The sequence below is a fragment of the Grammomys surdaster genome, unplaced genomic scaffold, assembly GCF_004785775.1.
Source record: "Grammomys surdaster isolate TR1022 unplaced genomic scaffold, NIH_TR_1.0 277, whole genome shotgun sequence".
Lineage (NCBI taxonomy): Eukaryota > Metazoa > Chordata > Mammalia > Rodentia > Muridae > Grammomys > Grammomys surdaster.
Window position 1 is genome coordinate 885970 of NW_021604718.1, and position 27437 is coordinate 913406.

Here is a 27437-nt window from a genome sequence, read left to right on the forward strand (position 1 = left end):
AGCAGAGACCAGCACCCCATCTGACACACAGGGGAGCCCAGTGAGCAAACGAGTGAGACAGACACAAGCAACTCCGCACGTGGTGAACCCCATAAGCAAGCCAAAAGGCCTCCATTCCCCACAACACCGGCACAAATTAGGGCTAGCCACCTGCCCCTGGCCACGCAGATGCCAGCGTGCGCTCACCTGCACAGGCTCAGGAGCCAGGCTCTTTCTCTGCTGGGCCGACTTCTCCATGGCCTCGCTCAGGGACTCAGCGTACTTCAGCATCGCCTTGAGCTGTGAGTCTGTCAGCACCCAGAGCAGGTCGTCCAGGAGGAAGGTCAGCTTGGAGGCGACCACGTTGCAGTCTTTGGTCTGAGGGGTCACAGAGAACACAGTTAGCTCCCAGTGTCTTCCAAGGCCTCAGAGTGACTGAGCTGGCATCCCCGGCAGCCTTCACCTTCCAGGAGGTGAAAAGGACCATCAGGCACTTTGAAAAGCTGACTTCTTACACAGTGACTCGGGTTTGCTTGATTTACCAAAAGCACCAGCCAACCCCCGAGATGCTCAGGCCCGCGTGTGCATAATATGGTAGAAACCGGTTTCTGAAAGAACCAGAACAGGGCGACGGGAGCTTCTCCCACACTGGCGAGGCCAAGGAGGAGAGTGACACAATATCAGCTTCTACAAGGTTCCCGTGCAGGAAACACACTCACTCTTCTCTTGAGGGCTATCTGGATCCGGCCTTGGTTGGTAATGAGCCTCAGCGGAGTGGTAACTGGGTCCTGATCACCATTCTCTGTGGCGTCTGCCTCAACTCGGAGTGTCTGCCAAGTTATTTCCTTAAATGTTAAAACCTGGAAGGAGGGAAAGTAAAATCCTCAGACTGTGGATTGGAAGACCCAGGAGGCTGAGCGGCTGCTCTCAGCTAGCATCCTGACAGCACGAGGCAGCACAAGTCACAGCTGTCAGTGACTCTGGACAGAACGGACCCCAGGCTTCCCAAGAGTGGGGACAGCTCCACAGGGAACAGGGTCCTTAGGGGCTCCCCTACTTGGCATCCCTCCACTCACCCCCCTCAGCATGCTAAGGCTGTCACCTCTCCTCGGCGGGGGTCGGTGATGCGGGTCAGACGCAGGTCACTCTGCTGCCAGTTGGGGTTGACACTGTAGCCTTGGAGCTGCCACAGTTCAAAGGACGCGTGGAAGGCCTTGGCGTGGATCTTGATGGTGATGGAATTGACCACGATGAACATCCCCTCCACCACCTTCTCGGCAAAGCCGTACTCACTGCAGCGCGAGGGAGACGGCAGTTGGAGAGGGACAGCGGTGATGGATGGGGACAGTGGTCAGAGAGGGACAGCGGCGATGGATGGGGGGACAGCGGTCAGAGCCAGTGCAACAGCCAACACAGCTGCTTATTTTTCTTACTTCTCTCCTTGCTGTTGTTTTTTTTACCCCTAAGTTTTTTGGTTGGGGATTTTCTTGCTGTGTGTTTTATTTCCCTTATGTGTGTGAGTGCCTGCGCATGTCTCTGCCTCACAAGGTTGCTGTGCCCACAGAGTCAAAGGAGGGAGTCGGGCACCTGAACCTGGCTGGAGTTACAGGCGGAAACAGTTGCTGTGTGGGTGCTCGGGACAGAACCCAGATCTGCTAAAAGAGCAGCCAACACTCCTAACCTCGGCGCCACCTGAGAGTCTTCACAGCCTTGAAAAGGGAGTGGGAAGATGAAAGAGCTGCAGACAGGTCAGGGGTGATAGCACCGACTCTGCACAAGAATGCGCCCTCCTGGGCTGGAGAGATGGCTCGGCGGTTAGGAGCACTCACTGACTGCTCTCCCAGAGGTCCTGAGTTCAATTCCCAGCAACCACATGGTGGCTCACAACCATCTATAATGGATCTGATGCCCTCTTCTGGTATGTCTGAAGACAGTGACACCATATTCATATAAATAAAATAAATACATCTTTAAAAAAAAAAAAAAAAAAAAAAGAATGTGCCCTCTCCACCTTGCCTATGGTAGCCAGCAGAGAAATAACACTTCTCCTTCCCTGAGACCGAGAGATGACAGAGAGAGGAGAGACGCCTAGAAGGCCCCAGGCTGTGGAAAGTATACTCTTTTTACTTATTCTTCCACAGTCTCCCACATGTCCACAGTGAATGGTATCTTCGCCTGCCCCGCCCCGTCTCACCCCCACCCTCCCAACCCCATCTTCCCAAGAGATCCTCTTCCTACTTCAACAGAACATTCTTCAAAGCACAACTTCTTTTCTTTTGTCTTTTTTATTTGTATGTTTTTAAGGACTGGAAGGCATCTGAAGGCCTCGATCCACCCACAAGGGGTTTGGTGAAAATTGCATTGTTGCCTTGGCCAAGGAACTGTTAAGCTAAAACCAATTCTGGAATTTTTTTCATCACAAGAACAAGAATCAAAAAAAAAAAAAAATCTAGAGCCATGTGGAGCGGCGGTGTCACATGCCTTTGATCTCAGCTCTCCAGGGGCAGAAGCAGAGGCAGGTGGATCTCTGTGTTCAAGGCTAGCCTGATCTACAAAGAGAGTCTCGAGATGACCAGGGTTACATAGAGAAACCCTGTCTGGAAAAACCAAAGACGGGGAGGAGAGCTAGAAATTAAAACTGAAAGTGTACATTTATATGCAATTCAGCCACACAGGACTAATAAACAGTCCATACAAAGCAGAACAAAGAGACACAGTTCACAGAGAGAGAACACTAGCCTTACACACAAGTCCAAACTACAGTGGAGTCTGGAGCTCGGCTACGGCAGACCTCTTCCTGCCGTGACGCAGGCCCTGATCACTAGCACAGTAACAATGAAAGAAGGTGGTGGCTCATACCAGTAATCCCAGCCTTTGGAGGCAGAAGCAAGGGGATGTCTGTGAATCTCAGACCAACCTGCTCCGGGGATCCTTTTTCCCACTCTATCACTGACCCTGCAGGTGGAGCCCACACCTGCGTGGCACGTACCCAGGTGCTGGTGACCCCAATTCCAGTCCTCATGCTTTCTGAACCGGTGCTCCACCACTGAGCCATCCCCCCAGCACCGGCAGATACTTCTTTAAGGAGAAAACAGACAGAAAGAGCATGCCTGGAGAACCACACCTTTAACCCCAGAGAAGGAGGTGGGAGAGTCCCTGAGTTTGAGGCCAACGAGTTCTAGCCAGTTGCATAGTGAGAACGTGTCTCGGAAAAAAGAAAGAGAAAAGAAAAAAAAAAGATAGAAATGAAAAAATTTTGAGAGGTTATATTCCTTTAGAAAGAAAAAGAAGCCTCCTGCCCACCCCCCATAAAGAAACGCGAACAGCTCGATGACGTATATAGACGGTTAAAAGCAGGTACAGTGTGGTCAGCTGTGGGAAGAACTTGGCAGTTGCTTCCATCACTACCTAAGCACTTCCTTCCCAAGGTTTTTACCCAGGAGAAACAATAGCACACGTCTGTCCTCCTCACAGACACCTCTAAATGGATGGTCACAAAAGCCAAAAAGTACAAGTGAAAAGACCGCCCGCTGGGTGGAAAGCTGAGTGTGGTGGCATAGCCTGTAAGCCCAGCTCTTGGGACAGGAAGGCAGGAGGATCAGAGACCTCTCAGGGTTGGGAGAGGGCTGAATTCCAGCACGTGATGGAATGTAACTCAGTGCTAAGCTGTGTGTCCCCAAGTCCAGACTGCTGTCAGAACACAGGAAAACAGAGCATCTGGGCTTTGCTCTAAAATCCTGGCATACACAGCAAACAACGTCAGCAGCATGCTGGTAATTGCTGAGTTCTGGTATTTGAAACACAGGGATTTGATGTATTAGCCTCTGTGCTTCAGTTATATGCCTGAATTTCTCAGTCATCAAAGTTTTATTTTGAGCCAGGAAAAGTGAGACATACTTTTCATTCACACAGGTGAAGCAGGAAGATCCTAAGTTAGAAACCAGTCTGAGCTACAGAGCAAGACTATCCATCTGTCCGTCCATCCATCCATCCATCCGTCCGTCCGTCCGTCTGTCCGTCCGTCCATCCGTCCATCTGTCATCTTCAGTGAGGCTCACAGTGACTAACCTCTGTCCTGAAGCAAGGGCGATGGGAGACTGGCCATTGGGGGGGCGAGGGTCCTCACAGGTTTCCATCTCGACCTCCACCTTATCCAGACACTGGAATACGAACAGAGAGAACTAAGCGTCCACACAAAACTCACACAGCACCACAGAACAAGAGGGCTGTGCTCCAAGCCTCGCACAAACTGCACTTTCTGTCTGGATCCTGAGGGAACTTAAGGATAGAACTTGAGCAGTAAAAACCATTATTTAGAAAAACAAACGCATGCCAGGTAGTGATGGTGTACACCTTTAATCCCAGCACTTGGGAGGCACAGGCCAGCCTGGTCTACACACTGAGGCTATTTAGAGAGACCCTGTCTCAATTAAAAACCAAAACGTAAGAAAAGACTACTTTCAAGTAGAAAAAGCCATTACCAAGCAGATTGGATGTGTCTTCAACTTGGTCCACTGGATCTGAAAGAGGAAAGCACAGACACAGGCCTGTGACAGCCGCTCTTCACGAGAACAACAAGCCTGCTGGCTAGGGACAGTGACAGCGTTCAGACCCCACTCTCACCCGGATGGAGGCCCTGTTGCAGTAGACCCTGGTGATGGCCAGCCAGGTAGGAAGTTCCAGCACATTCTGCAGAACCTCTTCATCCAGCTCCAGATGGGTCAGCTGACCCTCCCCTTTCAGAGTGCTCAAGTTGATTTTGTCCGGGGAAAGATTCTTAGTGAACCTGCAGAGAGTGACAGTAAAACACCACTGTTCCCAGGGCACTGGGGCACCGTGGGAAATCAAGACTGCTACAGTCCATCACCGCACAACATTCTCCTTACGATGGTCACCATCTTCCTGACGACGTGCTGGGGAGTCAGGGAAGAGGCTGGAGGAATGGTGACACAGCCTTCTATTTCTGTATCCCCACATAAAAGTCCCCTAAAGCCAGAGAGCTAGGCCTGATGTACGTGCACACCTGAGATCCTGTATGTGTTGATGAAGATCAAGGCCACAGTGAATTTGAAGCCAGCCTGGGATTCCAGTTACCCTGCCCCAAAGACAACAAAACACCAAAGGACCCCAACTAAACAGAAGCACAAAGGACAACAGCTGGTGTTTCATTTTCCTCTCAAAATGTATTTATTACCATGTGTGCATGTGACTCGTGTGTTTGCGCCAACATGCCATGGCACACATCTGAAGGTCAGAGGTCATCTTTTCATACATACATAGATCACCAGCTCCATGAAAAGCACCTTTACCGTCCGATGGCCTCACACAGCCATTGGAGACAGAGAGGAGCTGAAGTATGGTCCTCAATTAAAACTGCTGGCTGCTCTTTCAGAGAACCGGAGTTTGCTTCAGAGCACCCACATCAACCAGCTCAAACTGCCTGTTAATTCCGATGCCCTCTTCCTGCCACAAGAGCACCCACAAATGTACACATACCAACACGTACAAACAATAAACACATCTGTAAGAAATTCCGAGTGTCTCCTGCTCACTAGTGGCCCCACCCTCACTGCAGCGTGACTTGTGTGCTAAGGCTGTCGCTTTCCTCAGCCTCCAGAGTCCACCTGACCTGTCAGAGAGTGCCAGTAAAGAGCCCACAGCCAACAAGTTATAACTAGATCCAACCAGTTATAACCAATTAGACTTAACAAATGGCCTTAAAGAATCAGCAAGTGATGACAGTGATGACTGACCCGGTCCAACTCTTGATCTGGTAGATTCCATTAGTGGAGACCTACTAGATTCAATCACTGAACCACAAGACTCAGGTGGTGACACAGAAGGAGTTTGCAAGCACGTGAAACGTCCTCATATGACATGAAGGAGAACATGGGAAGGAACCGGCATGATAACCAAGGAGAGCAAGACCTAAGGGGGAGGGGAGGCCCACAGGCAGCTGCACCTACACACAAGACACTCACGCCAATAGACGGCCTCCTCAGTAGGTGTCCTAACATCCCACCAGCTCCTGTGTGTGCACACGGCGCTGGAGAGCCATCCTCTGGGGTCTATGATACGATTTTGTGCTTCCGAGATATGTGGCCCTACTCAGCGCTCACTTAGGCCTCTTGTCAGGACTGTGTGTGCAGAGCAGACAGGAGGGATGAGGCCATCTCCCTCCAGGACAGCTTCAGAAGCTAGTCTCAGCTCAGGACTGCCTGAGCCACTCATCCCCCGTGGGCCCTGGGCTGGAGGCATGCCAGCACTGCGCTCAGACTGCGCTCACACTGCGTGCTTACCTCTGCGAGCATCCGTCTAACAGCCGCAGGCTCTATCAGCTTCTAAGTAATGCTAGAGCTCAGGATAACGACCTCCCAAATACGCCGCCTAGCTCGCTGGCCATCCCTAGTTAAAGCCCGGGAAGGACAGCAGACGCCAGAGCGGCTTCACTGTCACTCTTTTACCAAGAACACACACAAGGGGAAAGATCACGTGTGGGCCCTTCTCTCAGTTTCCATTAACTAACTTCATATAGAAAGCACAGACTCAAGAAGGTATCACACTTAGGTAAAGTTTTGTCTCTAAACCCATTCAGGTCCTAAGAGAATCGTTTACCCAGTGCACGGGCAGGCCCTGGCCCTCAGACCTTTACCACCTGTCACAATCCTCCATTCGTGAAGGTCACAGGCTAATCACCCTCTGACTGTCCCTGAGGTTGTGAGCGTGTGAAAACCATTCTCACCTACAGCTGCGTGCTTCCAGCAGAGCTTCCTCGGGCCAAGAGCAGGCTTTCACCTTAGTTCCACAGTAGGATAGAAGGAAAAGAAATGCCCAGACTTTAACAAGTAAGCTGACTGATTTTAACTCATGTGTGCATGCGTGTGTGTGCATGTGTGTGTGCGTGTGCGTGTGTACGCACGTTTGTTTTGCTGGGAACTGAAGGCAGCCTCGTGCATACCAAGTACTCCATCTCAGTCCCTTTGGTGTGTACACCAGGAGGCAGAGGCAGGAGGGTCTCTTGGAGTTCGAGGCCAGTCTGGTCTACAGAACTTAGCTCCAGGAAGCCAGAGCTACACAGAGAAAACCTATCTCCAAAAAGCCAAACACCAAAACCAACCAACCAAACAAACAAACAAGAACCCTTCTTTAGGTCAGTTAAGTATGAACTAGCTTTGTTCTTCACACCAGAGACCGGCTGTCTGCCAACGGGTCCTTTCCTCCGAAAGCTATGCTTTTCCCGACTTGAACACCTACCCACAAGCAAACAAAAACGTGGTGAGAAGATATCCATCTACTTAGAACACCTGCTAAAGAACAAAACCAGAAAAAGCAGAGGAGTACAGTGCATGGCCCTAGGGGAGAAGAGAGGAGGGCCCAAAGGAGGGGTGGACGGTCCCAGGGAGGAAAAGCGGGCACACCAGGAAGCTATCACAAGGCAGGCTTCCGCCAAGCCCCACACACAGTCAAGGGACTCAAAGGACAGACAAAGCCAGGATGAGAATCATCGAGATAAGCTGCTCTCCCTTATCATCGCCCCAGGCTGGCCTCAAACTGGCAATACTACCTTCACTTCTGAGTTCCAGACTGCAGGCGTGTGCAGTCCTGCCCACCTAGGAGCTCTCAAAGAGGACAGGAAGGAGGAGGGGGACGGGAGAGAGATGAGCAGGTATGAACACTCGCTGGAACCCACACTGACAGGAGAGAATCAATTCCCACAAGCTGTACACACACCAGTGCACACCACACACAGCCCAAAATATTTTTAAAGAAAATAATAAAATAACTTGAAAAGCCTACCCAAAGAGGGCCATTATTCTATGCATATATAAAAGGGAAAGTATCTTTAACTATATGCTCCCTTTGATAAGAGATAAACTATAAACACAGAATAAGCTATATTTTTTTTAGCACTGAGGAGTGATCATACTAAAGAGATACGACATAACTAGTTTTTACATTGTGTTCGCTCCAAAACTCTCTCTCGAGTTTGATATAAAATAAATAACATTTCCCAGGGCTGGGGAGATGACTCAGTGGGTAATGGCTGATGCTCTTGCAGAACCAATTTTTGTTGTCACCATCTGTGTCAGGCAGCTCACAACTGCCTGTGATTTGATTTCTAGGAGACCCGGCACCACCTTCTGGCGTCCATGGGCACCCACGCACATGAACACACACAAGCACACACACACTTTAATAATAGCTTCCATCTCATGGCTTACAATGAGTCTGTTTAAGTTATTTATATCTTTTTAACAGATTTATTTATTATATATACAGTGTTCTGCCTGTCTGTGTGTATGCCTGCAGTCCAGAAGAGGGCATCGGATCCCATTACAGATGGTTGTGAGCCACCATGTGGTTGTGGGGAATTGAACTCAGGACCTCTGGAAGAGCAGCCAGTGCTCTTAACCGCTGCGCCATCTCTCCAGTCCTATTTATATCTTATAATCAGGTCTTCCCAGCTTTATTCTGATGCTCCCTTATCTGTTAATCAACCGATACAAATACCAAAATCTGTAGGTGCTCATCCCTTAACTATAATGGCAGGTTTGTTTATAAACATTTACACATCTTTGAATGTATTTGGTTTCCTGAAAGTGGGTCTTGAATATAGTCCAGGCTGACCTTGATGTCTTGACCTTCCTGCCTCAGCTAACAAGGGCTGGGATTACAGGCTGAATCACACTCGGATCCATTCCTCCTCCTACTGTAAACAGTTCCTCCAAGACGTACCTGGCACAGTATGCACGTGAAGCCTCTCAGAAACGATTAGAGGACACTTGAGGGAGTAGCTAGTGGTATACAACCTGCCTAGCATATCCAAGGCCCTGACCTCAAACCCTAGACTTCAATTTAAAAAGGGGGGTTGAATGAAGGCTGTCCCCCTTTACACTCACCACAGCATGCTTATCAACCTCTCGAAGTAGAATAAATCTCAATTTTGTATAAAGTTATAGTGGAATATAATCAGAAACCTTCCTAAACTTCACCAACCCAACGAAATCAGCAAGATCCTTCTTGTGAAGGCCAGGGCTAATTCATGTCCCCAGCAACAACAACCAGTCCCTATCTATCATGACACGGGCTGGGGAGCACAGAAGGCACCGTGTTATCAGCTGGATGGTCAAGTACAAAAGCACAGAGCATGCATCAAACATCACAAGCCGACACTGCTACTCACAGTCCTTCGGGTAGGGGACGGGGACTTGGATCAATGACAGATGCCTGACTAGCAAGTAAGACCCTGGGCTCCGTCCTCCTCGGTGCACTGCCCAGCCACAGTGATGACCGTGTGAGTGAGTAAGACCCTGGGCCCCATCCTCCTTGGTGCACTGCCCGGCCACAGTGATGACTGTGTGAGGATGCATGGCTTACAGGTGGGCACACTGTACGGGTGAGGTTTCCTCAGGCAGTTCTCACTGAACATACTTACTGGGCTCTAGATCTAACACATACTGCACACTTGATGATATGCACGCACACTCTGCATATCTGGTCTGACACCAGTGAAAATATTGTATGCAATTTCTCACCAATAATAAATAGATCCCAGCTCATAAGCTTCTCCAGAAAGCAGCAAGAATTCCTTAGAAGTAAATCTCATGCCCAACACACAAGAAGCCCCAGGCCAGAAACAAGTAAGAATTTAGACCACAGCGGTACCTTTAATCCCAGAACTTGGGAGGTAAAAGCAGGTAGATCTCTGAACTCAAGGTCTGCCTGGTCTACACGTGAGTTCCAGCCCAGCCCAGCCCAGCCAGAGCTACATAATGGGACCATCTTTAAAACAAACAAACAAAAAATACTCCCTAAACTGGTATTTCCTGAATCTTACAGCAATGATAAAGAATAGAACTTTTAAACTTTTAAACTTTTAAAAGGTGGTCCATGAAGCCAGTTGTTATGGGGAGGGGTAGGGGCGTGCTGAACTGAGGCTCTGCAGATGCTACAAGAACTCCAAGCTGCACTCACTACCTACATAGAAAATTTCAGCACAAACTCAGTCCATTAGAGGGGCCCAACCAGATTAGACTGAAGCCTTATCTGAGACCAACTGTCAGCCTTGGGAGCCAGATGAAACCCTCAAGGAACTATGGGAATCTGAATCTTTTAGAACATTGCTGTGTACCTTTCTGCCTTCCACAGTCCCTGGCACAAACTTTATTCAGCATCCCTCATAGGCCAGGGTGGCTAAAAAGGCTAATGGCAGCCTGCTATCTGTTCCACGTGGGTATGTGGGGAAACATTTCCAGGCCATCTGGTACTATTACTGAGCACAGAGGCTCAGCAGAAATCAAGTTGGAGAAACCGACAGATCAACCTCCTCTCTGCCAGAGAATCGCAATCTGCTAAAGAGGCAATGGGAAGGCTCTCAGTCATCCTTGTAAATGTGTGACGTGATTTTACCAAGTCAAAGGTTTTAAGCCTGCAGACTTTAAGAGCAAGAAACTTTCTTGAGTCAGGTGTCAAGTGGTCCAGGCTGCCCTTGAACTCAGTACTTAGGAGTTGAGTTCCTGAGTAAGTGCCTCAAATTCGTGATCCTCCTGCCTCAGACACCCTGGTGTGGGATGACAGGTATGTGCCAACATGTCCAGCAAAAAAGGATCTTAAATAACTATTAATTCAAAATCTCTAATTTTCAAATAAAGAAACAAGTGACCAGCAATGAGAATGGGTCGCCCAGGAGGCAGAGCTAGCTGATGCTGAACCCTGGGACTCAGCACACCACAGACATGTGACAGAACCCAGCATTCTCTTCACTCAACTCCCCTGCCCTGCCCCAGGAGCCTGCTGACAGCACAACCTGCAACAACCCCTCTGCTCCAGATCCACAAGTGTACACTGTTCCTTCACTAAACTATGTAACAAGACCCTGTCTCAAACCTCCAAAACTGATGGGCCTGGAGAGATGGCTCAGTGGCCAAGAGCGCTGGCTGCTCTTCCAGAGGACTCAGGTTCAATGTCTAACACCCACATGGCAGCATACAAATGCACAGAACTCCAGTTCCAGAGGATCTGAAACTCTTTTGGCCTCCTCCGGCACAGTACACACAGGATGCACAGACATACATTCAGCCAAAAGAGAAACATACACACAAAAATCCTTTTAAATAATAAAATAAATCCCCAAATACTGAGCCGGGCAGTGGTGGCGCACGGCTTTAATCCCAGCACTTGGGAGGCAGAGGCAGCCGGATTTCTGAGTTTGAGGCCAGCCTGGTCTACAGAGTGAGTTCCAGGACAGCCAGGACTACACAGAGAAACCCTGTCTCAAAAAACAACAACAACAACAAAAAAAAAAAAATCCCCAAATACTGAAGACTTTTTTCTAGTTACTGTTTTCTAATTTAATTCCATTATTGTCAGAGAACACATTAAGTTTTTGATATCTTGAATTTTCTCATTATTTTATTTTCTTAACTATGTGTGCTTTGGTTGCATATATATATGAGAACCACATAAATGTCTGATACCCACAGAGGCCAGAAGAATCTGTCATAGTCCCTAGGACTGGAATTACGACAGTTGAGAGCATCCATGTGGGTGCCTGTAGCAGGATACTTACTCGGGTACATTGTATTCACAGTGGAGCTCGGTGATTAGGCAGTAGAAGAGGAGGTGGAGCGGGGGGGAGAGAGAGAGGAAGGGGAGGGGAGAAATAGAGGAACGGGAGGAGAAGAAGGAGGCTATCAAACATGGAGAACCAAGGATGGGTCGAAAGCTGTCCTGGGTAGCAACTTCTATCAAAAAGGTAGATATTGGGTAACAACTCTAATTGTGTGGGCATCTTGTTGACTGATCATTTCTAAATATATAAATCCTTTAGATAATCATTACGCTTTAAGAATCTCATTCTACCAGGTACTGCAAGGATGACAGATATTGTCTGGGGTTCAGCCGAGCTTTGTGGATGCTGCATGGAGGATTGGCAGAGCCATCCCCACACTGGCATCTGGTGGGTGTCAGGGCCTGCACATCCAGCTAGCCGGAGCCCCAGTCAGAGCCGAGGGAGCATCAGGAACATGGTGGCTGCCCAGGACCAAGCTGGACTGGGCGCCGTTTTCTAAATATTACCCCTACAGGTGCTGGGAACCAAATCCTGGTCCTCCAGAAGAACAGCCAGTGCTCTTAACTGCAGAGCCATCCCGCTAGCCGCTCATTATCTTGAGATTTATTCAGAGTTTACTGATCAAGCTACGGCCTACCTGATGTGCACACTTCTTGTACATTTGAAATGAGAATTCTGCAGGTGTCGTGTTAGTATTCTAGAAACCTCTCTATATAACATATAAGTAGAAAACCTCTACGTATGACTTAGATAATACAACAGTCACCAATGTAGTCTTGTAAAGAAATAAGAGAACTTTCCTGTAGGCCCTAGCTTCTATTTGCTTCCACTCTTCTTTAATCTGAAGAACATCTATCGGTAAGTAGCTTTGTTTTGGGGCTAGAATCTTCAGTTTTATAACTAAAAATATCTCTATCTCACCTTCTATTTTGTCTTAGTTACTTTTCTATTGCTGGGATAAAACACTAAGATCAAGAACACTTTAGAATAATGGCTTTATTTTGAGCTTACAGCTCCAGAGGGCTAGAGTCTATGACAGAACAAAAGGATCAGCTGGAGTAGCAGCCTCATATGTCAAACCACAAGCAGGAGACGTGGAATAACTTGAAATGGCATGAGGCTTCTGAAATATCAACACGTACCCCTGTGACATACTTCCTCCAGCAAGGTCACACTTCTAGTCCTCCTCAAGCAACAACAGCTGGGGACCAAGTATTCAAATGTCCAAGACTTGTAGAGGAAGTCTTTCTTTCAACCAACCTCATACCTTTAAAGGGCATTTTAGCTGGGTATGAAATTTGTAGAGTTTCTTTCAGCTATTAAAGTTTCATCCACCACCTTCTGCTGCAATCACTCACTGCTTTTTAATACAGTTAATTTGCAGGTACTTTCATGTTTTTAATATTTCATTGTCGGGCTGGAGAGATGGCTCAGCGGTTAAGAGCACTGACTGTTCTTCCAGAGGTCCTGAGTTCAAAAAAATCCCAGCAACCACATGGTGGCTCAAAACCATCCGTAATGAGATTGGATGACCTCTTCTGGTGTATCTGAAGACAGCTACAGTGTACTATTCATAAATAAAATAAATAAATAAATCTTTAAAAAAAAATAATAATAATATTTCATTGTCACTAATACAAGCATTAGGTCTCCGGGAATGATTTTGTTATTAGCTTGTGATAGTCTCTCATGTAATCCAGGCTGGCCTTGAGCTTGTTGTGTAGCTAGAGACAACCTTGAACTGATACTCCTGCTTTCATATTCCAACTCTAGGCTTTGTGAATGTAAACCAAGCAAGCTATCCCCAGACCAGAAATGGTTTTCTTTGCTCTTATCCTGCTTTGGCTGAATGTCTCGTACCTAGTAAAACATGCCTATGATAACGCTTCCATGGAAATACAACCACATGCCATACAACCCATCCATTTGCAGTCTTTGAGTCAGTGACTTAGTCCTGTCAGTTGTGCAACTGTAAGTAAAACCAACTTGAGAGCAGTTTCACTATCCCTCACTGAGGGATGAGCCCTAGCTGTCACCCCCAGCGGTTCTAGTCAACCGTCAGTTTATGTCTCTATAGTTTCGCCTACCTGGGATATTTAATACGATAGGAATCGTACATGGTCACTCTTTCTTCATTTAAAATAGCACAATACTTTGTGCTGTACAGATAGCTGTATGTTCATGTCTATGTGCGTGGCTGCATGTGAGTATGCACAAGTGCCACCACACTTGATTTTTCAGTGGATTTTTTTTTTTTTTTTTGGAATAGCTGGTGGCTGGAAAGGAGATATTCAGCTTTGTCTTCACACGGCTGACTGCGTAGGAAGTGCATGAAGAAAGAGCTAGGCTACTTGTTGAAACTTAAAGTCAAGGAACGAAGGTGCCTGATGTTACCCTCTGGTCACCGAGTGTCTGTTCACGTCTGTCAGTCCAGGAATCTACTAAGATGCTCATGACCGCAGACCTGACACCTGATGCTCTGGGTGAGGAGTGGAGGGTTACTGAGCTGTTGGCTTTTTGTTGTTTATGATCTCACGCATCCTAGGCTGGCTTTGAACTCTCTGTACAGTACATAACCTTGCTTTGTTTGTGCTTTGTTTTGTTTGAGACGTCTCACTTTGTAGCCCTGGCTATCCTCACTCACTATGTAGACCAGGCTGGCCTCAAACTCATAGAGACCCGCCTGTCTCTGCATCTTGAGTGCTGGGATTAAAGGTGTGATCCACCATGCCAATCAACTCTCTGCTTTTTTTCATTTTTTAAAGACCTATCTGTTTGTATTTCACATGTATGGTGTTTTATGTATGTCTGTACACCACCACCATGCATGCCTAGTGCCCAATGAGATCAGAAAAGGGTATTGGATCCCCTAAAACTAGAGTTACAGATGGTTTCAAGCCACCATGTGGATGCCAGGAATCTGACCCTGGTCTTCTAGACAGGCAGCCAGTGTTCTTAACCACTGAGCCATCTCCCCAGCCACAACCCTGAGTTTCTGAACCTCCTTCCTTCAGTGCTGAGACCCCAGGCATGCACTACCAGTCCCTACATATGTAAGGTGGGGCTCAGAGCTTCATTTACGTTAGGCAAGGGCTCTAACAACTGATCTCTACCCATAACACCATTATTCAGATAGTTTCCTATCTTGGTTTATTATCTGCTGATGTGTAACAAATCTCTCTATGCCTATTACCATAACACAACAAGCATGTCATTAAACCAATGAACTCTATTATAAATCTGTTTGAGGAGGGCGCTCAGTTGGTAAACTGCTTGCTGTTCAAGTTAAGAACCCAAGTTTGGATTCCCCAGCGTTCACATAAAGCCGAGGCATTGACTGCCATGGCATCTGTACCCCAGCACTTGGTGAAGGCAGGGAAGGGCTGATCCTGGGGGCTTGCTAGCCAGGCAGTCTACAAACAGGTGTTCCAGGTTCAGTAAAAGACCCCTTCCAAAAAATAAGGTAGGAGAGCTACTAAGGAAGACACACAACACTACCAGACTCTTAGGGAAGACAGGTAAGATCTCATATAGCTAGCCTCAGTTGACCTCAGACTCACTATGTGGTCAAGGCTAGCCTCAATCTCTCAGTCTCTGTGTCTCCACCTCCTAAGTTTTGGAATTACCCAGGCTCAAACTTATTAGCCCTTTTCTTTAGACAAGGGCTCATTCTAGGTCAGGCTGCCCTGGAAATCACTGTGTAGAACAGGCTGCCCTCAATTCTCGAACCCCAGCCTCCCAGCACCTGAGTTACAAGCACGAGTCACCTTGCTGGCTTCCAGGTATGAGACTCTGTGTTCAGCAACACATCAGCATCTCCCCCCAGTCAGCATTTGTCACACTCCTCAAGCAAGGTGAACCACAATCTAAAGGATCTTATGCCGTGACAGGAAAGGTGCTGCCTTTGCATCTTCTCCCTTCTCTAACACCCTCACAGGTCTTACTGGGAGCTAGCCCTCCCTGTGGTAAGTATACACCATGCTTAATCACCCAGCTGTCTGAAACTGGGTGAGCTTAGGAAGCTGTCCCACACTAGACACTGTTTCCATTGGACCTCATGCTCCAAACTTCAAACTTAGCTGTGAAAATCGCAGGCGCTGGAGAACAGTTAAGAGCACTGGCTACTCTTGGAAGAGGACCGAGATCCAATTCTCAGCACCCACACAGTAGCTCACAACTGCCTGTAACTCCAGTTCCGGGCAATCTGATGCCCTCTTCCAGATTCCACAGATAACACACGAATGCAGTGCACAGACATACAGGTATGCAAAGCACACATGTAAAAATAAGTGAATAAAAAGAAGTTAAACTTTGCAACATCACACTTCCATCAGTCAGACTAATATCTCAATACTCGTGTTCGCCAAAACTTTCTTCAAAATTAGATTTATTTTATTTTATGAGCAAAAGTGCTTTGCCTGCAAGTATGTGTATGTACCAAGTCTATGTAAAACCAGAGGTCAGAAGGTTGGCACTGGATCCCTGGACCTGGAGTTTCAGACAGTTGTGAGTTCTTTACCACAATAGCCTCTCTCTAACACCCTTCAAAACTCTTCAGTTATGGGCTGGCAGCCAAGTCACATAAAACCAAATATTATTACTCTGAGCATACATGTAAAAAATTACTCAAGATGCAAATGGAACACAGCCAACCCGACACATGCATCTCATACCTGTTTTCCTGGAATGTTAGTACAAACTTCATGCCCTTCACCTAAATAGCTAACATTATTTTTAAACTTTAATTCTCCCCCTTTACAATCAATACTGATTGATAACATGGAAACTATTCTTTAGTTTCTGTTTGTGCCGGGCTGTGGTGGCGCACGCCTTTAATCCCAGCACTTGGGAGGCAGAGGCAGGTGGATTTCTGAGTTCGAGAGTTCGAGGCCAGCCTGGTCTACAGAGTGAGTTCCAGGACAGCCAGGGCTACACAGAGAAACCCTGTCTCGAAAAACCAAAAAAGACAGTATCTGTTTGTGGCACCAATAACATGTACTCACCTTTAACACACAGACAAAGGAGACCGACTGTTGGATACCGGGCTGAACTGGAGTCCCCTTCCCCAGAGCTAAGGTTTCCTGAACCCTCAAGTCCACACGTGAGGATGCTAAGACAGGAGGACTGTGAATCCCAGTCAACCTGGGCTGCTGAGGGATATGCTGGCTGTCTCAAGCACGGGCCTCGGTGCACCTGTCTTCTCTCACACACACCTGACTTTCCTGTACCACTCCTCAAACTCTGGTTTGTTTGCTTGGGTTTTTTTTTTTTTGTTGTTTCTTTTTGCTGCAGTTACTTAGTGACTGAATGCATATGCACAGTGTATATGTAGCATGCACATGATAGCACACATATGGAAAGAAAAATAAAAAAACAGCCTGTAGGTGGTGTTCTCTCTCCCACCAAAACCTAGTGCCTTTATCTACTAGTAAGCCACGGTCTCTCCCTGCCTTAGACTCTATTGAGAATGTCAAGAGGGACGGTCCCTTCTGTGTGGGGCCACTCTCCAGCTGGAGAAAGAGCTGGGCTGTGAGTAAAACCATTCTGATTATTCTTTAGCCAAGTTCTATAAAGTGAAGGTAACTAAACGCCCTCTAATGGTTGAGTGAATTCTCTAAGGGATCAATCCAGTGTACACCTTCTGGCTCTTTCACCCTCTGGTGGTTTGAATGCAAATGGTCCCTATGAGGTTCATCTGTTTGAATGTTTGGTCCCCAGTTAATGAACTGTTTAGAAAGGATTAGGAAGTGTGTTCCTGTTGATAGGCATGTCTCTGGGCAGTGCCTGTCTGTCTCTGTCTGCTACCTGTGGTTCAGGATGCAAGCTCTCAGTTACTAGTAGCCGCAGTACCTACCATACCTGTCTGCCTCCTGCCATGATGATAATGGACTAATTCTCTAAAGCTGAAGCAAACTCTCCCACCCCCACTAAATACATCCTTTTATTAGAGTTGCTTTAGTTGTAGTCTCTTCAGAGTGACATAACAGTAACTAGGACACACGATGCTAAGGTCCCAGTCTCCCCCACATCATGAGCCATTCACGAGAAGATGCTTCCTCCTCTTTTCAAGCTCTGCGATAAGGCATTCATCCCTACTCCATTACAAGATCTACCCGTGTAGACGGAAGGCAGCATGCCAGCTGGCCTCAGAAGGCAGAAACAGGGCAATCTCAAAACAAGCTGGCCACTGAGACTAGCCCTACTGGGGAGTTCTGGGTTTGACTGACAGAGTCGGCCTCAATGAATAAGTCTGAAGAACATCAGAGTTAGGATAAGTCCGATGTCAACACTGACCGAGCCTCCTCTTTCGTACACATATCCACACAGACTCAAAGTCATGCATGCACACATGCACAGCACACACAGAAACAAGAAAAATCAACGTAAGTGGGGTGGGAAAATGGTGCAGGTAAAATACTTGCCACACAGGAGGATGACCTGAACCTGGCCCCAGAATTCACATAAAGTACATACATGAAGAAAATGGATTCCACAAACTTGTCCTCTGGGACTCACATACTCTACAGTAAATGTGTTGGTCTTATTCTGGGTTTTTTTGGTTTTTTGGTTGGTTGGCTGGTTGGTTTTGGTTTTGGTTTTTCAAGTTAAGGTTTCTTTGTGTGGCCCTAGCCATCCTGGAACTGGCTCTGTAGAATAGGCTAGCTTAGAACTTAGAGATCACCTGCCTAAGGTGGAATGTTCCAGAGAAAAGCAGCAAGGCCCCTGTGCCAAGATGACACAGTGAAGCAGTCATGTTATTTTTAAAATGTGATTTCTACCCTGGCATGGCAGTGGACACGGATAATCTCAGCACTAGGGAGGCTAAGGCAGGAGGATTATAAATTTAAGGGCTACACAGTGAGACCACATCTCAACAAAACAAAACAAACCCGCGTGCTGGCCGTGTGGCTCAGCTGTGGAACACTTGCCTAGGATGTGTGAACCCCAGGTCCAATGCCCAGCATTGTTCCTGGAGAAGAACCAAGTGCAAAGCTGCGTGTGTGCTGTTTTACAGAAGAGGAAACTAAAATTCCAAGAAGCTAAAACAACTTGCTGAGCACACAACTCTGAGTTCACAGCTGCCGAGTCCTAGCTCTCTCTGCTACAGTGCACACTCTTGGCTGATCTCTCAAGCCACGCCCGGCTCACTACTGAGATCCATTTGTGCCCATGCTCCTGGAGACTACGGCGGGCCCTGAAATACGCTGGGCTGGACCTCTAAGTCACTATACTCCGCCCCCAAGTTTTCTTAAATTGTTTTAGATTGATTTTACTCCCTGGGTTTGACTGTTTCTCTAACACGAATGTTTATATACCTACTCTGAGCCTAGTACCCTCAGACCGTAGGAGAAGACATTGACACTGCAATTATGGATGGTTCTGAACACCATGTGGGTGCAGGGAGCTGAACCCAGGTCTGCAACAGGAACAACAGGGCCCTTAACGGCTGAGTCATCTCTCCAGCCCCAAAGTCTGTGCTTTTAATAAAATGTTCTAGAAGAAGAGACCATGAAGAGGCTGGGAATATGCAGGGGAGTTCGAAAGGAGAAAAGAGCAGAGGGAAATTATGTAATCACTTTATAATTAAAAGTTTAAATATTTTAAATGTATTTTAAACCCAGCATGAAGGAGGCAGAGGCAGGCAGATCTCTATGAGTTCAAGGCCAACCTTGTCAACATGAGTTCCAAGACAGGCAGGTTTACACAGAGAAACTTTGTCTTGATGTTTTGTTTGTTTGTTTGTTTGTTTTTTCGAGACAGGGCTTCTCTATGTAGCTCTGGCTGTCCTGGAACTCACTCTGTAGACCAGGCTGGCCTCGAACCCAGAAATCCGCCTGTCTCTGCCTCCGAAGTGCTGGGATTAAAGGCGTGCGCCACCACTGCCCAGCCTATTTTGTTTTTCAAGACAAGGTTTTCGGGGCGGTGGTGGCGCATGCCTTTAATCCCCACACTCAGGAGGCAGAGGCAGGCGGATTTCTGAGTTCAAGGCCAGCCTGGTCTACTGAGTTCCAGGATAGCCAGGACTATACAGAGAAACCCTGTCTCGAAAAAAAAAAAAAAAAAAAAAAAAAAAAAAAAAAAAAAAAAAAAAAAGAGAGAGAGAGAGAGAGAGAGAGAGAAAATAGAAGAATTATCTTTTGTCAGGCATAGAGGCTCAACCATGCAATCCAAGACTCAGGAAACTCAGGCAGAGCTGTTTACCAAGTCCCAGAGTAAATCAGCTACAAAAAGAGACGATCTCAAGCCAATAGAGAGCTTAGCAGGTAGCCGCTTCTAACAGCAAGCCCAAGGGCCTGAGTTCAATGCGAGGGACCACATGGTGGAGGAGAGAGCGGACCCCACATGGCACAGGCACACTTGCACACAGACACACTGAAACAACACACGCAAAAGTAAGACAGAGAGACACTGTCTTAAAAACCATACGAAAGCTATGCAGTTGAAACTTCTATTTCTGTAGGAAAAATGAAATGTGTCAATGGGTTGCTAAGATTACAGAGCAGAAGACCAAATACTTAGCAAAATCCTGGCTATTTAGAAAGAACCCCTTTACTATAATACTACATATAGTTATTTCTACAGCCTCCATCCAATCCAGCTAAGTCAGGTTTTCTGCGATGGCTGGAAACGCGTCACCTCCACTGCCCCTTTGTAATTTGAATATTATTCTGGAATGACACCATGTGTTTAAGGATGGGCTATCCAAGTTTGAAAACTGAACAGAGACCTGGGCTTTCTTGAGCTCCGTCAGCCCGTGCTAAGCAGTGTGCACGGCTTCAGTCCTCATCATCATGCACACTAAGCAGACAGCCGGAGTGCGCCTCACCAAACAGAAGGGTTTTTTAAAAAAACTTTGGTTTCCTGTGGGTTCTGAGAGACGGCCCCATACTGTACCCCAGCCTGGTCTCAAAACTGTAAGCAGTCCTCCTGCCTAGGCCTCCTAATTGTTGGAAGCCATCACATCCAGCTTTTCAAAATAAAACTATATGCAAATTTCAGAATGGCCACAATGAGAGGACATAAAATGCCACATGCTGTCAAGGACCTAGGTTCTTGGACCCCACACACCTCAGCAGTAGCCATGCCCAGTAGAACATCATGCAGGGATGTGCTCATGAAAACCCACAGTCTACAACCCAGGAGATCTAAAACCCTGTCTTAAACAGACTCCCGACAGGTGTGTGCTCCAGAAGACATGTTCCTAACGGCTCTCCCTGGGAAAATACATAATACTCAACCACAGCAAAAAGGCATGTGATCACGCAGTCTGCAGCATGATGTAAGCAACACGGCTGAAACAACCAGACAAGGGCTGGCCAGCCGGCTCTGTTGGTCAGGTGCTAGCTGCGCCAGCATGAGGACCTGCGTTCGGTCCTCAGCATCCACACAGAGAACCAGCTGCGGTAGAGCAGGTTTCTAATCTGCTCTAGGGAGGCAGAGACGGGAGGATTGCAGGAGCTCACTGGACAGCTGGCCTCACCTTAACCAGTGAGCTTCAGGTCCCAGGCAGAAAACTGATGGACAGCTACTAAGAAATGATATGTAAACACAGGCACACACATACGCAAGAACACACACACACACAAAATGCTCAAGCCGAACAGAAAGCAGATATAGTGGTGTAAACCCGTAACACACGCACACATAATAAATAAAATGCTTATAAATACGTATATGTGTGAATGAATGAATGAATGAATGAATGAAGACAATGGGCTGGGGACATAGCCCAGTTGGCAGTGTTTACCTTCCATGCATGAGGCACTCACTGGGTTCCATCTCTAGGACCCCAGGGCGGGAAGCGGGCGAGCCACAAGCAGTAGTGCACACCTCTAAACCTTAGACTTGAGAGTTTGAAGCCAACATGGGCTACAGAAGAAATATCTCAAGAAATGAAAGATGGGACTGTGGCTCAGCTCAGGGCAGGGCACTCCCTTGTCCCAGGTCCCCAAAGCCCTGAGTTCTAGTCCCCGTACTACAAAACCAAAATATTGATTGAAAGTTTTTTTTTAAGCATATACACTGTGCAATCCCATTCACATAAAACAAGACGTTGGTTCCATTTTGAAGGAGAGATAATTCTGACAGAAAGCAGCGGTGGGGTAGGAAGCCTCTGCGTGCAGGGGCTTCAAGTGAGTGCTGTGTTCAGGCTGTCACAAGGATCAGAGCACCACAGCAGTGGGGGTCGATGGGCGGCTCCAGCATGCAGCCTGCACTGTCATCTCCTTCCATCACTTGCTGGCTGTGACTCTGGGCAAGTTACTAACCCTTCTACTGAAATCCTTCCTCTGTAAAGCAAGCTTAAGACCTCCAGCAATAACTTCATTTACCACAAGACTGCAAGACCCTTCTCAGTGCAGACACCGGTCACTAAACGTGTGCCCAGTAAGTAGATACAAGTGGTTCACTGTTTATTCTAAAGCAACCTTAGAAAAAGAGAGCGGACAGGAAACAGGTTTGGAGCATTAGTAGAGAATGGACAGAATACTCATGGAGAGGTGATGGTGTTTGTCACTAGTCTAGCACAAAGGAACCTGACCTACAGGGTAAGACTATTCCTCCAGACTTCCACCTAGAGACCGCTGAGAGCTGAGGCCTGCGGCTCTGGCAGTAGGGTAGAGTGGCCCAGGCGGTCTCCAGGACCTTTCCGAGCTTTGACACACTGGAGTACTAGGAGGCAATGGCTCAACTCAGTGGGACTTTCTTGTCCTCCAAAAGGGATTCCAAAACTTCCTATGCCTCTGGTTTCTAGCACTCACATTTAAAAATCTGGGTTGACATTTTCTAGTCACTCGGAGCAAATAACTAAGATTCCCAATGAGTTTCTGAAAGAGGCGGCTGGCACTCTGTCACCCGTGCTTTGACCCTGACCCCAACTCCTCTGGCCACATTTTACAACAACAACAACAACAACTACTACTACTACTACTATTTTGATCTTTTTGAGACAAGGCTTATTCATTATTGTTGTTGTTGCTGTTGTTGTTTTTGAGACAGGGTTTCTCTGTGTAGTCCCGGCTGTCCTCAGACTCAGATCCGCCCGCCTGCTTCTGGGCGCTGGTATCAAAGGCCTGCACCACCACCGCCTGGCTACACCTACTCTTTATTAAGCACTCCTTGAATGTCAGGCGCTGTGACAAACACTGGATCCCTAGCCCTCAGAAACATCCCTGCTAGCTCCCATCACTCTTCTTATCACTCACAGCCAACACCAGCTTAGCTGGGGCAGTCCTCCCTCATCAACAACAGTGGGGACAGACGGTCTGGCTGGCTGGCTCCAAAGCCCACGCCCTTTGCATTCAGAGTGCCCTGGTCGACTGCACATCCAACCGTCCACCCTCTTACATGTCCATCCCGAGGTCATCAGCTGAGGTGGTCTAAAGCAGGAAACACCAGGCATGGCGGCATTGTACCAACACGACCAGCACTGCAAAGGCTGAGACGGGCGGGTTCTCAAGAGGGGAAAACTAAACAACATGAAAAAACTAATTCAGTGAAAAAAATCTATCTGAGCATTTATTTACGAAGCAGGGTCTCAATAAACGGCCCACGCTGGCCTCAAATTCAAGGCCTTCCTGCCTCAGTCTCCCAAATTCTGGGATTGCAGGCGTGCACCACCACTCCCAGGTCATTCCAACAGTTTTCTAAATAACTATTTCATGTTGCTAAGCGGAGCTCTTTTCACCGGTCTGTTTCAATGAACATTTAACGGGGCCTTAAAGTGATGCATATTGGACAACGGTCATCCAAACCATGGATGAAATTCCAGCAGCCTCTCCAGAGCCTTGACCTAGCTAGAGGATGCATTCAAAAGATATAGCTGAAATTAATAAAATTACCAGGATGCAAACTTATTGTCACTGGCCTGTCCTCTCTGCTGTAGGACACTGTCCCTGGAGTCCCATAGCACTGTCAGACACCTGCCACAGCAGAGTTAACACTGAAACTCCGAATACCTCCCAGCTTGCCTCCCTCCCTATCAGGTTCAACAAGCCAAGGAGCCTGGTGGTAAGAACAATACATATCAATGTCTCACAGGACTGAGTGGTGCGTCTGAGGCAAACAAAGGCCCTGGGAATTTGGCCTTTCCAACCAGATCCGTATCGTACGTACTCCTCTGCAGCGGGCTGAAATTGCTGCCAGAACACAACCTCTTCCTCCTCCCAGGCCCACACCTGGGAAATCACAAATGCCCTCCCATCAGACATACTGTTCCTACTTTACTTAAAGCAAATAGGCCTTCTTCCCCCAGAAATCACCAAATGTGTGAGGGAAGACAGCTTGTTGCCAGCTCTGCTTACATGACATCATGTCTTGAAAAAAATTTTAAAAAGGCTTCATTAACACTGTACGCTCACAGGAGGAACACAGCACATGCACGCACACAGGGGATGTGCTCCAGAGGTAAGAAACTGGTTCTGTCCACTCCTTTATCTCCCGGAAAAGTCACTTACCCTTGCTAGGCTTGCTTCCTCAGTCAAGAGCCAGGGGTAGAAGTCAGGTGAGGTGATATACTCCTTTGATCCCAGTGCTTGAGAAGCAGAGGCTGAAGAATCTCTGTGATGTTGAGACCAGCCTAGTCTACATATCAAGTTCCAGGACACCAAGACTACACATACTGAGACCTTGTGTCAGAAAGAAGGAAGGAAGGAAGGAAGGAAGGAGAGGGAGAAAAAGAAAAGAGGGGAGGAGAGGGGATGAAAGAATGGAGGCACTGGATTACAGCAAGGGTCCTTCACTTATTCCAGGATGCTCTGAGAGACATTCAGACGCATACACTCATAACTCCCACAAAAACTGCTATAGAAAATTACCTAACGCCAGGCATGGTGGTGAATGCCCATTATTCCGGCACTTAGGAAGCTAAGGCAGGAAGCCCATTAACTCCAGGCTAACTCAGGCTACAAAGTGAGGGAGGCACTGTCTCAAGAGAGGCAGACAGACAGACAGCAAGAGACAAAGACAAAGTCAGCAGGAAGGCTCATCAGGGAAACACACTTGCCTTGCAAGCCTGACACCCAAGTTTGATCCCCAGAACCCATGTGAAAGTGGAAGTAGACAACTGACTCGGTAGAGTTACCCTGCAACCTCCACACGCACCCTGTGGTACTTCTGCACCTCCCTGAACGCACACAACACGTGTACGCACACTCACTAATAACAAACAACCACACAAGTCATAACCCCAAGATAAAAACGCATTGTGTCCTACTGAGCGCTCCCTGTGTGTGAAGGCTCTCAAATAAACCTTTCTGTATGTAAACTCATGTAGTCTTCTAATTTCTCACGGTCTCACCACACAGTCCAGGTTGGCTGGGAACTCTACTCTAGGCTCGCCTTAAAACTACACTCCTCCTACCTCAGCCTCAAAATGCTAGGATGGGGGGGGGAGGGGGAAAGGTGCACCACAGCAGCCTATGAAAATCTCTCCAGTATATACTATTATCCAGTAAGAAAGGGATCAAAGTTAATGAGGAAGTGCCCAGACTCCAGGAGCAGCCCTTCAGCCCAGTATATAACGTAGCTAACCAAACGGGGTATCTGAATCTAGCTGATAAAGTCTAAGATCACATAAGCCACTGTCAGCCAGGAAAAGGGGAACACCAAGTCAGGGATAGAGGCTCACACAAGGCCCTCCCCCACACACACACCCCTCTTGAAAACTACTTGCCACTGTGCACCCAAACTCTGGATCACTAGAACTACTGAGACCACCTAAATTAACAACCATCACCAACCCTAAGCTAGAAAAAAAAAAAAGGAGAGAAAACGAACTGCAAAGGCAGCTCCCAGTTTTTGAAGTCACCGGTTCTAACAAGCTGCATCATCACGTGGAGACCAGGAGACCTTCAGGTATAGCTGAAAAGTTGTCTTGCCACCCAAATCCCTCATGCCCCAAATACGGAGGCGACAGAACGGCTTAACAGAAAGCCACAAAGCATAAGTGGACGCTGGCTGTCAAAAAACCTCCACGGCATCTTAAAGGGAAGGTTGCTGAAACTTTATCCCCACCTCCGCTGACCTTTCTCCGGTTCGTCTGTGTAATGAGAGGAAAGCGGATCCAGAAAGGAGGGAGGTCCGAAAGGACGACCAGCCTCGGGTGAAGGGCTCACATCTTTTCAAGGGTGATGCAACAGGGTCATACAGAAGAGAAGGAGCCCGCTTCCCGGGAGAAAGCCAGCGTCCGCGCCGCAATCTAAGGGGACGTGGGTGATCCAGCAGCCGGTGGCAAAGCCAGAAATGAAGCGGCGCTGGGCGGCTCGGGAGGCGGGAAGAGGCCTCGAGAGCTGGCCTGCCTGGGTTCCGTGCGGGTCTGGGAGGTAAGAGCAGGAAAGGGCTGGGTGACCCGCGCCGAGGAACGAGGAGGCGGCGGCGGGGGTGGGGAGGGAGCCGGCCCGGGCGAGGGGGGAACGCAGCGCTGACAACGGCCGGCTAGAGTTGAATCGCGGCTGCCCGGAGCCGCTCGCCCAGCGCGGCCCGAGGGAGGTCGGAGGGCTCGGGAAGGGACCGGGGACGCAGGGTGGCGCTCGCTCTCACCGGGACAGATGCTTCAAGATCTGCTTCTTAATGATCCCGGCCATGCTGCAGCCGCGGCCCGCGTGGAATGCAGGCGGGCGAGCGGGCAGCCGTGGCCTCCTCAGTTGTGGAAATGAGGCGTCCTCTACCTCGCCGCGGCGCGGGCACCGGCTGCCGTAGGCACGGCGGACGCCATGGCGCTCTGTCGCCCCTGCCGCAGCGCCCGGAGTTCCGCCACGTTCCCACCCACCGCCCCGCGCGCGACGCCGCAGCCTCCCGCGGAGAGGAACCGCGGCTGCACGCCGCCCTCCCGGCTCCCCCGTGGCGAGAGCGCACGGCGAGGGGCGGGGACGCGCGCGGCGGCACAGGCGCAGGGGGCGAGGGGCGGGGCGGCGAGGCTCACGAGGCATAGGGGGCGGGGCCCGCGGGGTGGGGCGGGGCCTACACGGTAAGAGGCGGGACTCAGGCTTCTAGGAGCTGGAGGGTGGCATAGGACTTCACTCCGAACTCGCCCAAGCCAGAGGCAGGCAAATATGGGAGCCTGAGACCAGCCTGGTCTACATGGGGAGTTCCAGGATAGCCAGGGTTACATTGAGAGACCTTGTCACCAAAGAAATAAAAAAATTGCCGGGCAGTGGTGGCGCACGCCTTTAATCCCAGCACTTGGGAGGCAGAGGCAGGTGGATTTCTGAGTTCGAGGACAGCCTGGTCTACAGAGTGAGCTCCAGGACAGCTCGGGCTATAAAGAGAAACCCTGTCTCAAAAAAACAAAAAAAAATTGATATTTTTAAATTTAAAAATTATATTGCACAGTGGTGGCGCCTTTAATATTAATATTGCTCCTTTAATCCCAGCACTTGGGAGGCAGAGGCAGGCGGATTTCTGAGTTCGAGGCCAGCCTGGTCTACAGAACAGGACAGCCAGGGCTACACAGAGAAACCCTGTCTCCAAAAACAAAAAATTGATATAAATGTCAACCTTTGCAAGTGTCCTCTTACCATATCTAAGCTGAAATCTCAAACTGAGGACACAGTTCAGGTAAGGCGCTTGCCACCATGTGTAAGGCTAAGTTCCATCCACAGACCCAAAAGAGAGCGGCTCAAACTCCGAAGCGCAAGGACAGTAAGAAACATTTCCGGTAACCCTGTCTGACACACTGTTCTAGCAGCTGATTCTGAGCCAAGAAATCTAACCTTTAATGCTTCCGGTTTCAAGAACAATATCTGCAGCTATTATGCTTCTGTTAAATACATAAGGTCTCCGTGGTAAACAACGTGCTAGGCAGGTCTCGGGACACTCCATTAAACACAGGAGGAGGCTCCTTCCGCTCTGCACTGTATCGAGTCTCCGATAGCACCTGACCAAAGCT

The 27437-nt window shown here is 48.3% G+C and overlaps 1 protein-coding gene across 1 annotated transcript in view; it reads right to left on the reverse strand.

The window, feature by feature from the left end:
* Uhrf1bp1 (UHRF1 binding protein 1) overlaps nt 1-26186 on the reverse strand; it is a 41464-nt gene extending 15278 nt beyond the window's left edge. The window contains exons 1-7 of the mRNA XM_028777086.1: nt 26090-26186; nt 4603-4765; nt 4461-4499; nt 4048-4139; nt 1082-1271; nt 699-839; nt 187-357 (exon numbers count right to left, since the gene is read on the reverse strand). Of these exons, the coding sequence (XP_028632919.1) occupies nt 187-357; nt 699-839; nt 1082-1271; nt 4048-4139; nt 4461-4499; nt 4603-4765; nt 26090-26133 (840 nt within the window). The 5' untranslated portion in view covers nt 26134-26186. The remainder of the gene's footprint in view (nt 1-186; nt 358-698; nt 840-1081; nt 1272-4047; nt 4140-4460; nt 4500-4602; nt 4766-26089) is intronic.
* Nucleotides 26187-27437: the final 1251 nt, after the last annotated feature.